The sequence below is a fragment of the Typopeltis vanoorti genome, chromosome 25, assembly GCF_054136105.1.
Source record: "Typopeltis vanoorti isolate ZY-2024b chromosome 25, IOZ_Tvanoo_1.0, whole genome shotgun sequence".
Lineage (NCBI taxonomy): Eukaryota > Metazoa > Arthropoda > Arachnida > Uropygi > Thelyphonidae > Typopeltis > Typopeltis vanoorti.
The window spans coordinates 30,235,367-30,251,128 of NC_143573.1; the positions used below are offsets into that span (position 1 = coordinate 30,235,367).

Consider the following 15,762-nt stretch of genomic DNA (forward strand, 5'->3'; position numbering starts at 1 on the left):
CAATGCAACATTCCATTCAGAATGAAAAAAATCTCTAAAAAATACTTTTAGTTTTTCTAATATATTTTCATTATTTTCTGTCTTCATTAGGAAACTCCTCATGTTTACTATTTTTGTGCAGTCCTAATTCTTTTTCAATGACGATATACTGATATATTAAATTGCAGATGTGCCAACTTCAGATAAAATTTTAAATGTTTATACAGCACAAAATGTCTAAAGTAATTATCCAGATCCATTTGTGTTGTACTAAATCAGCCCAAAACAGTCAAACTTTAAAGTTTTAGACATTTTAAAACTCTGGCTACCAAAAACAAACATATATATCACCTATATATTTGTGGCTTGAACATCCAAGAAAATGTTTCTTTTTGTTTGTTTTATTCTTCTTATACCATCCACATAATTACTGTTCAGAAATAAAAAAAGCCCTTTTCTAATGTCACATTCCACTTGAGCAAATTAATGTGACCACAAAATATTCCATCTGTTTATAAATAAGTACCCAACTACTTTTCACATGTTTTATTGAAGGTTCTATAAAAATAACACTTTTGTTTACATTTCCAAAGCAGGATAATAACAACTGTACATGAAAATGTGGACTAAGGCCAAGAATTCTATCACAATTCTACAGTGGGATTTTCCTCTTACATACAATAATGAAGACCCGGACATTTGTGGCTTGAACAGTAGTGATTACTCAGTGATATGATTAAAAATCTTCTTGTGTAACCAAAATTCATATGAGTGTATAAAGGGGATTTTTTTAAAATTTAACTTGGCCAAGAAATTAACAGTTTACAATCTTTACAGAAGACATAATATCCATATTTGGTGGTTCTACAATTTGCACACTTCATAAACATTACTATACAAAATCCTTACAACTTAAGAAAAAACTTTCCTAAACAAAATATTTTAATAAACTTCTGCAATTTATATATTTCTACACATTTGTACAGACATTATAAAAACATCAATACTTGGAAAACCATAGCAACAAAAGGTTAAGAGTATTTAAAATAATACCTTAAATGCTTCATTCAGATGTCACTGACAACTGTTGTAAAATTTATTCGAAATCCTCACAACTACGTGGCACTGATATAATCTAAGTATATAAACAATTCTCATAGAGCAAAAACACCATGAAATAAAGTTTTTCCCCCCCTACCACATCACTCATACTTAGATAACTACGAGTTCAACTAAGCTGTTGCATATGATTGGCCCAAAGTTTCGAAGTTAATTTTTCTTGTGAGCAATCGCAGCCCCCCCCCAACATATATCCTATCATGTATGTACTTGTTAAAAGCAACTTTTTTTAATGTGAAAAAATACATTTTTTTCATGTATTATGCATGCTGTGTTAATTATCTCCTACTCTATCCTCCAAAATAATTTCAATTTTTTTACAACCCAGAAGGGATATCAAATTCTAACGTTTATGGGTCCAATGCAATTTTATAAGATTGCATATTACAATATTATTTTTATATTATAATATCTCTTTATTATAATATTATTATGGTTAAGAAAATGTGTCCAAAAACTGCAACATCCTCTTGGGCGTTTTTTAGTTCAATCAGAGAAGAGTGAATGGTTAGTGGCTATGAGATTATTTTCAAACAATATTTTTAAAATATTTGTTTTTTTGAAAAAAAAAATTGGCTCTTGTCGCTTTTGGGGGACAAAATGCCATAATGTGCACTAATGAGTTGTAATTCAATCATATAACTTCAGACAGACTACATGCAACAGGCTTAGCTGAATTTACAAAACATTTAGTTGTGTGTGAGTGCAAGAGAGAGAGAGATGCTATTAGCAATTATTTGAAATTATTTTTGAAAATACAAACAGCACCTTTTCCAGCAAGGCAATTAATGGTTTTTACACTTTCATAGTTAGATTTTACTACCAAAAATATTTTCATACAATATTATACTTAAACATTTTTCCCTTTCGCATCACTAATGATTGGCTTGAACAATCATTTTCCACATTATCTATCCATATGACTAAGGGATACAGATCAAATGCATTGAACACTTAATTGGATTATAAAGTAAGCCAAATTTTTCATGAACTACATATGACAGAGAATTTATTTGCTAGCAGACCTCTCTCTATCTCAACATACATAAAAGTATATCAGCAAATGGCCAGCACTTAAGTATAAAAATTAAAAAAAAAAAAAAAAAGATGAAAGTAAAATATTATTTCTTGGTAAAGAAGATTCAAAACTTAAGTCTCAACTGGTTCATTAAAAAAAAAAAAGTAATCCACACTAATTTCTTTTTTAGGGAGACTGAATGTATAAGGTGATAAATGAATAAAAGTAAAATAAGTTTCTTATATACATAGAATAAAATAGTCAATTCACATGGTTCCTTAATTATCTTATGAATTGCATAAGCAGACTATAACAGGAAATAAGTAATAAACAAAACAAATTAATATCAGGATTGGTAAATAAAGTTTATAAGAAGTTGAGATGCTTATAACAGGTGATAGACTTATGAATTGGGTTTGTGTGTGTGTGTTCTGCTAAAGAAAAGCAGCATTAACATATAGTGATGCCAGTAATGTTTAATAATATTACTGATATCACTATGTGGTATGCCAATAATGTTTTAACGAAAGGTTCTATATAATAAGTCAAGACACAAATCAAAAAAAAAAAACTAGCAGATCATATAAAAAATTGCACTACAAAGCAATGTGATAACGCAGAAAGTTCTGAGAAGCAATGCAAGTTAAAGTAACAGGAATTCAAGATGTGCTAAACTGGATGCAAAGAGAATATATCTTGAGTAATTATCCACGGAAACCAATGCATGATATTAGCATACAGCAGAAAAAGAAAAGCTTTTTATTAAATTTACTTAATGTCAAATAATTATAAAATCATTATAATCGTATTAAAAAACTACTGATTGTGTCTTGAAAATAGGACTGAACCAGAAAGTTTTAACAAAATATTCATAAAGAACAATTAGTATGCATTACTTTTTTTTAATGACTCATGTTATGCAAGTAGCAACCTATTGTTCTGCCTCAATGAGATAACAAATAACAGTCATGGTAATTCCTAAGCTTGTAAGAAATTATGAATGCAAGTTCTACATCACTTGAAACACTTGCAAATAATAAATATTTTTAATAAATGCAGTTCTTTGGTTCTGTATAATAAAAACATGCCACCTGGATCCTCAGTTCATGTCCTTGTTTTTTCAATACTAAAGACTTGCCAATCCATCATCAAATCATTTTCTAAGAAATGCTAGGTGGTGATGTAAAAGAAATCAACAGTGGCACAAAGTACAACATGGCCATTTACTATACAAACTTTAAATCAAAGCTGCCAACACGAAACTTAGGAACTAATTAAAGGAGGATGGTGGAATATAAAGGTTACTCTTGGTTGCAGTAGTTTCACACTGCACTTGAGACAATAGTAAATAACCTTGAAACAACATCTAAAATTTGGCAATGAGAAAAAATAATAATAAAGATGATATTCACACAGGATATTGGGCTGACTCTTCAACACTTTATGAGGATGACTCAATTTACAGTGAATAGCAATGTACACGATTTCTGCTCTTTCTTATTTCTTACTTATTTTGCAATAACAGGAAGGAGGTGACGTGGCTTATGCAGCAGCAGTTTTCTATTGATTATACTAGTCCTCTTGTGAATATATCTGGTTTGCTGTATTTGGCACCAGACAGATGATAGTAACATATATTTAAAAGCTCTTTAAAAATTCAGGTCTGATTTTTTTTTTTTTTTTTTTCCCCCTTCAGTTTTCTAATACTTTTGGCCTTAGCAGGAACAAAACATTGCAATAACAGACCAACATGCATGCACATTTAAACATACATACGTACACACGCATACACTCACATGCACACAAGGACATAATGGCAGCAACTACAATGAGTAGAGTTCTGATTCCACCTGCATGTCAACACAGGAACTACCTTCCTCCAACGGCTTCCATTTTACGATATCTCTTCCGGAGATTTGAAACAGGATCTTTAAAGAGCACAGGATCTAGTCTCATATTGGAACGTACAAGAGGCACATAACCAAAGATACTCGCAAAAGTGTTGATGCAAGTCTGTCGCTGCACAAAATGGTCCGGATCATTCCAGGCAGAGGGATATGTCTTGCTACCTGGCAGCATGCTCTCTTTATATCGCTTACGCTGAGTAACTTTTATTGGAGGAAGTTTGGTCACATGACTGACTAGAAAGTTTATGAGGATATCTTCACAGTTCTGTGATTGGTCCACAGTCTTGTGAAGGAGACTGTTCAGGTAATGAGTATATAGATAATTGTAGTATCTGAAAATAAAGAACAAAATTGTTTTACCGTGTTAATGTAATTTGAAATCACATATCAATAACAGCAAAATAATTTTTGTATCATTCATCTCACATAAATAAAAAAATTGTATCATCACCCGGTCTATGCATAACAAAAGAGCCTGCTTATCATCTGATTACTCAGTTTCTCATCCATATCTACTTTCTGTGCTTATTATATTTAATTCCCTTTTGTTAGCATACTCTAAAATTGTTTGAAGAATACTGTATCCCTAATATTTTTTTCTTCTTCAAAATAAATGTTCTATGATCCCTCTAAATATTGTTTGACTGTTTTTGAGATAAAAATGTCCATTTATTGCTGCACTTGTTGGTTCATGCACCATCTCTGAAATGGTTAATGGATCGATAAGTAACTTAGCACTCGACTTACAAGTGTAGCTAACATCTTACAAATTAAAAACTCCAACTTTATATGATTAACTGAAATGAACTAAAAATGTATAATTTTTCAATAAGAATATCAAGCACACCCTCGAAAGGATCTTACATCTTGCCACACTACTTGTCGAGGTTAGGGGAGTCTTTCAGTGCTGCTACTAACTCCAAAAATGGTCTCTTCTTATAACCACTTCTGTATGGCATTGTAGTTTTCTTCCTTCACCACTCAACTACCTTTGCAATTGGGGTTGTAGTCATTGACTACAATCCCAATGCCAAAGGTAGTTGAGTTCTTGGCAAGAGTTGTGTCATTGAAACAAACAATTCCTTTATAATCATTAAGCTATTTACTTTTCAAAAAGTAACTTCAGTTTAGAAATATCCCCCCCCCCTAACATTAATTATGATTTTGAAATCATTTGCTTTGGTATTCTTTTATCCAACTAGATCAAAGAAAGTTTTTATATTATCACTATACTCACAGTAAATTTAATTGCAACTTTTATGTTGATTTTTAAAGATCATTCAGCAACTGCAAACATTTTTAATCCACTTTATTCAACAAATAAAGTTATTTAAAAATGGTATTATTTTCATTAATCACAATGACAGATCCATGACATTGGAGATAACAATAAACATAATTATGTAGATAAGAATACTAGATTTCAATTTCAATTTACAGATGTTTTTCAATAACTTTTTTTTTTTTTAAAGTTAATGCAAGTATTATATTTTTAAGGACAACATTACCTGAGTATATCAGGTAATGTTGTCCTTTTGGACAACATTACCTGATATACTCAACTGATAATTCACACCATTTGAATTAATGCTTTTCCCTCTTTTATTTTATTTTTTTAGGATGTGTATATGGCTATTATTAAAGACATTTAACAGAAAAAAAAGTAAAAAAGTTCATTCTAAAAATATTATACAATACTTAACAAAGATGAAAACTAATTTATATGTGAATAAATAATAATTAAATAATAAAGTAAAATGTAAAAACCACTAATTTATATGTGAAGTTTTTTAATGATATTTCATAATTGTTTCATGCAAATCACATATTCTTAATGAAATAAGACATGATCTATCCTATCTTCTTTATTTATAAGCTATATAAGCTATGCAGGAAAAAATGAAATTCAACAAAAACTAATGAAGTAATGTAAGATACATAACATAAGCTAACTTATAATAAATATTAATTTTACAGGTGCAAAATAATGGCAAGTATGTACTTGATTAAAGAGAATCATAGAAAGATACATTTTGTACTCTTATATAGTAACACCATTCATTATCAAAACTGAAATAAAAAAATTTTAAAAGCAATTCTAAATATCACATTTCATTAAATTCTATCACACCTGAAGAGGAGGGAATTATCATTTTGAACTGTTTTGCAATTACAAATTAACTCAATTATAATGAAAAATAATTACCATCTTTACTATATATCATTTTCCTAATAAAAATTGAAATTAAAATAAGGAAAACACAGAACTGACTCAAAAACTAATTATACTACACCATAGCAAACCAACATAGCTAAATAGTGCATGCACGTGTACGCGCACACACACACACACACACAAAAAAAAAAAAAACTAATTTAACTGTTTACATACAAACAGATGACAATGTTTATAGTTGCATTTTCAATTGTAATCATTTTTGTTGTTTCTTGAAGAAGTATGATTGTGTATGTGACATATTTATATTATTCAAAGAAATCTATAAGTGGCGATACTGTTCTAAAAATCTAAGTGTGTTTCAAATTTGAGCATGTTTACGATATACTCTAACTTTTGAAACACACTTAAATTGGGCAACCCAATTTGGAAAACTTACATTTAAAAAATACCTAAACATAAACCAAAAATGGGTTACATATTCTAGATATATAATTTCATTTTATCTAATTTTTCCTTTAAGTGGTTGTCTGATTGAAATCGGAATTGACAAAATTCATAAATTTTAATAAAGATCTAGATGCCAGCCTGGGTAGCCAAGTAATTAGCATATCTATTCTCCAACCAACAGGCTATGGATTCAAATCCCACTGTTTTGGATGTCTTTAGGTAGTAGATTTAGTAGTGATCCTAAAGGATGTGTGCATTGCATTAGGGTCACACAGTGAGATTTAGAGTGATCTTGTAGATCTCTGAGTTTTTACTCCACACTTAATCATACTTCAATAAATGTTGAAACTGGTCTTTGCACTTCCGATAATGCATTGCATCATCATCATCATCATGCGTATCAAGGATTCAGGCCTAGCATGGCCTGTTCCGGCCTCAGAAGTCATCTCTGAATCGTTTAAGAGGACGTCCTGGTTTTCTTTTTCCTAATGGCTTGAACTTTAAGGCTTGTTTTGGTAATCTTTCTGTTTTCATTTTTTGAACGTGCTCCATACATTTATGTTTATATTTTTTAATTTTTTATATTACTGGGATATGGGATAATATTAATTAGGCAGTTGATGTCAAGTCATTAGCCACTGTACATAAGTAGCCCAGTTGTGATGTTACTTCACATGCAAACATTGTATGCTTACACTTGGGTAAAGGATTAAACCAAGAATATAATTTCTCGGCAATCCTATGAATTGCTATCTTGCTTCAATGAAGAGGCTTGCACATTCCTGTGATCCTGAGAATGATGCCATCGGATCTTGTATCCCAGTGGGGCCTTTGGCAGACCAGGAGATCACAGGCCAAGCACAATCCAAGAAGTCTTCAATGGATGAAATGATGAAAAAAAAAAAGTCTGCAACAGAATGAAGATCCTCATTATCTTTGTCTCCGTGTCAGAGAAATTAGATCACTGGTTTGATTTTAGCATTAGTTGGTCTTTAACATATTTTTGTGAGAGCAAGGAAAAAAGGAGAAAACTCGTTTAGTTTTCCCAGGAGTCCTCCAATGATGTAGAAGCTTCAGCACTAGCTAATAGTTTAAAAGGTAATATTGTGGGTTGGATCTGGCAATGTTAGGAGTTTTTATCATGCTGGAAATTAAATAGGTGCTTGTTGTTTAACATATATGTTGTGGCTTTTAAACAAGTGCAGTAGATGGTGTAACCATATGATTTGTGTACTTGTCCTAATTTGGCCAGTTTAGGTAAGAATTATTCTTGTGTCTTAGGAGAGAAGTAATTTCTGTGAAGAGGTTTTCACAAGCTTCATTTTGATATCCTTAATTAAAGGCACTGGTGTGAATACCAATGTCCAGTATAAAGACTTTTTTTTTTTTTTAATTTAGTGAAGTAAAATGATATTGATGTGAGAGAATGGATAATTATTATTTACATCAGGAGGGTGTGGAAAGTTCTGATAAAACCTAGAACAAAAAACGATATTAAAGCAACTGATATAACCACAAGAAAGAACATACTAGTAATGAAGTTAGGAAGGCCACTTATGTTCTTATATCCTCATATGTTCTTTCTTGTGATTATATCAGTTGCTTTAATATCATTTTTGTTCTAGGTGTTTATCAGAACTTTCCCGATTCCCCCCCCCCCTTGTAGAAGTGCAGAATTTGGTGTGTAAGATTATATGCGAGTAACAGGAATGGATATATTCCCTTTCTTTTCTTTCCTACTTTTTATAGCAACATTTATTTTGCGCACATGCACACAGCTTAGAGGGGGAACACTGCTCTAGTAATAGACACAAATCACACATGATGCATTTGTTAGATGTCTAATTATGGAAAAATTAATCTTATAAAGAAAAACTGCTGTAAAAATAATAAAAACTAATAATTAAATGTTGTCTGCATGTATTGGTGACATAAAAAATAACATGTGAAAGATGTGAAATATCACACGTTCACTGTTATGTTATTTTACAGTTGAACAAACAGGAATAAAACATGCCTAAACTTGTACTGCAACAAAATCGTTTTCATTTATACTGTACAGTATATATGAGAGTGGACAGAACCACATACATGCTGTGAAAACTCATACAAATAATCAAAAAGTTATGTTATCATAATGTTTATCATAGTGGCACCAAGCATTTAACATTAGAAATTTAACATGTTTGCATTAAGCTATTTAATTTTTCACCAACTTAGATGTTTAATCCTAGGATTTTCTTTTTCTCGTGTGTGTGTGGGGGGGGGGGGACGAAGTTTCTTTTCTTTTTTCTTGTGCATGCACAATTTTCTTTTTAGTATTTTCACAATTTTCTTTCTTATCTAACCTAGTCTAGCCATAAATACTGTTACAACTTGAACAGTGCACAAACTTTTGATCTATCAGTAAATCATTTACAGTTTTTAAACATTAAGTGCATATAGCAGCACACAATGTTTGAAATGTTCCCATTTTGCCTTCATGCACATGTGAAGTCTGCAAGGCCACATATCAATTGTGGCATGCACAACATCCAATGGAAATGCTGCCACTGCCACTTCAGGCTGGCAATGTTGGGGTGTCATTTCCTGCAAGCTACTCTCTCAAGCTACAACCACAATTTGAAGTCCAACGGATTCAGATCAGGACTTCCAGATGGCCAATCAGCTGGTGATATGTGGTCAGGCACATTTGTCTCTGATCACTGTTATGTGGTCTTCATCTTGTGTGCGGGGGCTGAGTCCTGTTGGAAGGTCCACTTCCAACGGGACTGGAAGTGGTGATGACTTCTGAATCCTGGGTGCTATGGCGTGTGCTGTGTGACCACCTGGGGCATATAGCCGATTGTTTTGACAGTTAAATGACTCTTCAATGGCGAAAATCTTCTCACCTGAAGAGGATATCTCTGTGACTGTTGATTGTGTACTGCTGGAGAAGTGCCTTTGATTTTATCACCCTTTGCTGTATAACTTGTGCTATTAGGAAATGTCCAGTAGAAGGACAATAGGCTCACAACCCCAGGTCAGTCAGTCAGTCAGTGCACGTGACATCGTTATCTGTGAAATGTTCATCTCTCATGACATCACTTTCTGCATTCTCACAGGATTACAGTTGGAGGTGTCTTCACAGCCCTCACAAGCTGTCACGTCTTAATGCAGCATAGTCAACCTGTTCTTTGATGGTCAGATACTCTTCTGTATCATTGTAATGCTTAATAGTCTGATATGCAAACATCCTACTGATAAGGTATTTTTTTTATTATTGTTTTTATTACTTTTTAAATTCTTTTTTATATTTATTAATGTTGTATTTATTTATTTTACATAGTCTGAACACCCTGCTCTAGAGACCAAACATGGAACATTTTTCAAGCCATTTCAGCCCTCTGATAAGTAGAGTAGCAGTTAAACTGCATACAAAGTAATGAAATTCATCTCCCACTTAAAACAAAACCTATGCAAACACAAACACACAGCATAATTATGCTGAAAATTAACAGATATTTCACTGTAAATAAGTTCATCATCAGTGCTTACCACAATGATGATGATGTAGTGTTGTTTTCCGCACAAAAAATCTGTTGCTAATTTTCAATAAATCTATACTGTGTCTGTGTTTTCATATTCAAAATAAATTGCTTGGATTGGCTTGCATTATTACATAAATAATAAACATGTTATTCTGTAAAGTAGCTATATTATTTTTGTTTAATTAACTTATTCAGATTTTGTAACTCTTTGTATATACTTTTAGTCTTCAGTTTTCTTTACAGTGGTTTAACAAAGATTAAAATAAAGCTCTTATAAAACTTGCTCAAAATGTCTTCCTCCTATTTAATGTACTGACTGCAGTAACATTAAGGATATTTACAAAATGCACCCTTTGAAAGCATATTTATAATAGAAGCCAACTACAGTGAATCATCTTAATTATAAAGCAAGTTATAGGCTAGCATTTCCCAAACTGTTCTGCAGTATGCGAGATGGGAAAAACTATTCTGTGAAACATAGCAATTAATAATTAAAAAATATGTTACATATTTGTAGCATACACCACTTGTGTATCATTATAATTTTTTAACTTTTTTTCCCCGGTTATTAATATACTGGCATAAACTAATAATTATTAGTGTATATAATCAAACAGGCCAGGGAACACTTTATTTTGGCAGGTTTTGAATAAAGAAGTATATGCAGTGAATGAAATCTATGAAAAAGTAGCACTGTAATGATCTAATACATTCATGTGTGATTTAGCCCGGAGTACTTGGATTGAGTGAGAAGTGGAACAATACCATGCATCATTCTGCTTGATGAAACAAATTAGCCTACTATGTGACAAATCTTGCATGTTTACACAGTACTGGTGGCAACGCAGACTGTCTTTGCAATTATGAGATTAATTCTGTTGTAGCCTGGAAAACTAGCAAGTACAACTAAACTCACTTATATATACAGGGTGTTCGGGATAAATTTGACATATTTATAATTAATTATATTTTTCCGTAAGTTACATGTATTAACACACACTTCTCTTCATTTAAAAGTTTGGACCCTTCTTCATTCATATACAAGATGTCAGAAAGGATGGATAGCTGGAACCCACCTGAATCATGGAAGAGAATAACTTGTATCATGATGATTCGTGCCCGCCATCAAAATAAGGATATTACGACTGCTGCCCAATGCTCCCTGAATACAGTAAAAACAATCAGGCATGAACTAGAGACTTGCAATGGTGACTACGAGGATGTAGCAAGAAGAAAGATCCCTAGCAGACGATCTGATTGCGTTCGTACAGCAGAATTCCTCGCAAATCTGCAGGAACAGGTGTTGAAGAACCCTGGCATTGGAATTCGGGCTTTGTTCGTGGAGTTGCTAACTGTAGTCAAGCCCTGGATAACAAGGGTAGCCAATAGTAGGCCGTATGTATGGCAGCAGGATTCGGCCCCTTGCCACATCTCTGGGAAAAGTCAAAAATGGTTGTCTGAAAATTTCTACGACTTCACCAGTCCAAATGTTTGGCCTCCAAACTCCCCAGACCTTAACCCCATGGATTATTTTGTATGGGGCGCAGTTGAAAAAGACACCAATCGCACTTCCAGTAATACAAAAGCCCAGTTAATGGATAAAATTAAAACAGTTTTTGCGGCCCTTCCCAGGGAGACTGTAGCATCAGCTTGTTCGAGGTTCCGAAGCAGAATTGAAGCTGTGATCGATGCTAATGGTGGTTATTTTGAGTAAATCTTGTTGATAGTATTGTAATTAACTCTGCCTGTAATGTTTTTTTGTCAATTCATTAAATTTAATAGATACAAAGAAGATTTTCTTTTTCCTTACGAAACTGTCAAATTTATCCCGAACACCCTGTATATATATTTTGTTAATTATTGGTAAGTTTGAAATATTATCTCAAAAAGTATTCCATAAATATATAGTGAGATGACAAGTTTCCATGACTAAAAAAGTTTGGAAATGCCATTATAGGCTATTCTGTAATACTCTGGTTGTTTACCTACCAGTGAACAATGTGACAGATGTGTAGCACTACTGTTGTCTAGTTTTGATGACATCATACAGTACTTGACATGGCGATCAATGTAATACACATTTTTGCACACTGTACTATCGTTCTGAATGACAATTATTTGGAGCAGTGCATTGCTATTGTTAACCTTTTGCACATACTCAAATGCCAAATGAACATACTTGCTCTCCAACCAACTGGCCCTGGGTTGGTTCAAATTTTACTGTGGGTATGATTGGTTGTAAATACCTTTAGGTGGTAGATGATCAGTGCTACTGTGAGAACACCACCACCACTCACTTATTAGAAGTCTTAAGTGGCTGTGGCTTGAAAAAAGTTCCATGTTTGGTCTCTACAGCAGAGTTCCAGATGATTTATCTTTTAATCCAGCTAAGGTACTGTAATCCGTGTATTAGTACGCAACTGTATAAAAGGCTACTGTCAAGAGATCTAGCTGACGAAGTATAAGGACTTCATCTCCCAATCCAATGGCTGGATTTTTTTATGCAAATGTTAGCAGACTTAAATGTATTCACTTAGTATCCTCCTCCAAAAAAAAAAAAACAGTTATTTCAGGAACTTCAAATGTGCAGATGTTCACTGAATATGGTACGTTGTGCCATTCAATTGGAAAAGGCCTAAGTTTGATTCTCGTCATGATGGGAGGAATCTTTACATGGATTTTTTCAATCGAAGGTGAGTTAGCCGACCTCATATGGAGGTAGCAGGGTTTTTTCTCCCGAAAACTCGGGTTTTTCATCCCACATACAGAAAAATGGGCCCTTCAGAACACATGCAATTTACAGACAAAAAATACTAGCTGTGGTGGACAGTAGATGACGCTGATGTCGATGATTGGTCATAGAGGATTGGTGGAGACAGAGAGTTATACAATACGTGCCCTCCCACGATGAGACTTCGGACTCCTTGGAGGTGTCACGAATAATAATAATAAACAGATTATGACATGTGAATAATTGGGTAATACTGCACCTACTAGTGGCCAAATCATGAAATAATTGTAAATGCTTATCCAGAATTGGATTCATGTTGACTGTAGTGTGCTGGAGCCAACTGTTACATTTTCAAGAATTTTGTGAGCTAGTTGTTAAATGGACAATGAATATAAACTGCAGAATGACACTCACTTTAACCTACAATGGCTATAAAATAGAGTAAATCCAGCTAAGATTTTTGTTTCAACAATTGTCATGAACATAAGGCGAATGTTTGCTGATAATGGAATTTATTTATTTTCATATATTTTGTAATTCTCAAACAGGGAGACCCAACTACATTTTTTTTCACCTATGGAAACTGCAATTTTTGCAGTTTCCATAGGAGAGCAGGAATATCTAGATCACAAATTCAAGTAAGAATTCCTGGTGCATAATTGTTAACAAAGAAGAACTATATCAAATTTATAAATGAAGAGTAAAAAATTAACCATATTTCCTTGTTATATTCCAAAATAATTTCCTCTGATTCATTATCACTATAATATTTTTATTTAGATATAATCCAAATAATATATATACTAATTATAGCATATTCGCCAATATGAAAAGTTACTTTTCTTCAATTGTTTTTTATTGATGGCTATTTTAAAAAAACAGCATCAGAGATTTTATCAAAATGTTTATTATAATGTGCAGTTTTACTTCTTACATCTGCTTTAGTTAATGTTTCAAAACACAGAAAAGAAGAAAACATATCAATGCCAAGAAGAAATTATTACTTCTTTTCCTGAAAATTTCATCTCATGATTAGATAATAACATTTTGACAGCTAATCTCTCATAAGGAACTAACCATAAAAAGGATTTGTGAGATTTTCAGTCAATTTGTAATGAGAAAAGCACATCACGGCTATTCCATACATCTGTGAACTCATCTTATTTTTTGTAAAACTTTGAGGCTTTATTGTACTGAAAGAAGCTATCTAAACAAAATATTTCAATTTTGGATCTGGAAACCTATCTCCATGAAATTTTATACATCATAAAAGCAAAGGGCATCTCACTGCTGCATTAAAAAAATAAACAGATAAATAAAAACCAGTAGAACAAGGACAGCATGTATATTCTTTCTTTTAAGATTTTGAATATATAAGTGAAATCTGTAATTGGATATATATACAAAACAGATTAGTTGGTGCACAGAGAAATGCAAAATATTTTGAAGATGTAGAATAAAGAGATGATTTATGGAATGCATAAAAAAAAAGGAAGCATTTCCAGTTGGCATGAGCACTCAAAACTCTTGCACATGCTTGCCAGCCTAGTTGGCCTTTCCAACCTACATGCTATGGGTTTAAATCCCACTGTGGATGTCTGTGCATATTTTAGACTAGTAGATGATTTTAATCACATGGTGAGGCAACCGATCCATAGCACTTTAGTGTGTGCTCAAGATTTTCAACCAATTTCAGTGGGCTTGTCATAAAAAAAATAATAATAATATAAAACCATAAAAGATACTGGGATGGTGAATCTTCACCTGCAGAGAAATGCTAATATTTTGAAAAGCAGCATAGATATTGCAGAAGGCAATCATGGGAAGTAAACTTTATGAGCCATCAGATACTGTATTATTTTTTATAAGCACAAGAAATGTAAATAAATATTCTATAACCTCAAAGCTAAATTTAGCATAAAATCTATAAGCAAAACTATATATAAGGACAATCATAATTATTTGAATAAAAGATAAAATTATTTGGTACATGCAAGAGTCATTTAGTTACCTATGATAGAAAGAAGCTCCTGTTAGAACAAGAGAATAATCATTGGTCCACTTGGAGGTATAACCCCAACATGACTTGCTATCATCCCAGAAATGGGTACGTGCAGGATAACCAACAATTCTTCCTGGAAATGACTGCCACACTTTAAAAGCAAAGTCCATCTGAAAACAAATTAATAAATCTATATCAAATTGATCAACAAACATCAGGCACAATTTATTTAACTTTGTTTTCTGCATAGAAGGATACATAACGTATTTTTAAATATTTTGAAAAGATGAAGATATCATCAACGACAACCGCACATACACACACACATGTGCGTGCACATTTTACATACATTTTCTTATTACATACGAGGTTATTTTTAAGTGGAAATTTAAAAACTATTTAAAAATTGACAAATATATCCAGCATGTTGAAACAGTGGATAAATGTATCCATCAAATAATCATAACCTTCACTTACCAATTACTGAATGGGTAATATACCAGACAACTCCTGGAACAACACTTTGCTGACCAGGTAAATGAATGTATATAGTTACAAAGTACTGTTCCAGAAATCATTTAGCATGCTAACTATTCACTAAACAACGATTCTACTTATTTGAGAAGTAGATAAATAGTGGATACATTTATGTATAATTAAAATATACTGGATATATCTGGCAATTTTTAAGTAATTTTCCCAGTGAATTCCCAATGCAACTAGGATAACTCAGAGATAACTGTCTATGTATTTAATGTATAAACCTGGATTTGGATCTAAATGAATAATTTTGAACCAAATAAGAACCAAAGAACTTCTGCATTGTGAGCTTCAGCTACCTTTGTGAACA

At 32.5% G+C, this 15,762-nt stretch overlaps 1 protein-coding gene across 1 annotated transcript in view; it reads right to left on the reverse strand.

The window, feature by feature from the left end:
• Positions 1-510: 510 nt before the first annotated feature.
• ttv (exostosin glycosyltransferase 1 ttv) overlaps positions 511-15,762 on the reverse strand; it is a 288,389-nt gene continuing 273,137 nt past the window's right edge. Inside the window, exons 7-8 of the mRNA XM_090414748.1 lie at positions 14,922-15,082; positions 511-4,355 (exon numbers count right to left, since the gene is read on the reverse strand). Coding sequence (XP_090270874.1) covers positions 3,986-4,355; positions 14,922-15,082 — 531 coding nt within the window. The 3' untranslated portion in view covers positions 511-3,985. The remainder of the gene's footprint in view (positions 4,356-14,921; positions 15,083-15,762) is intronic.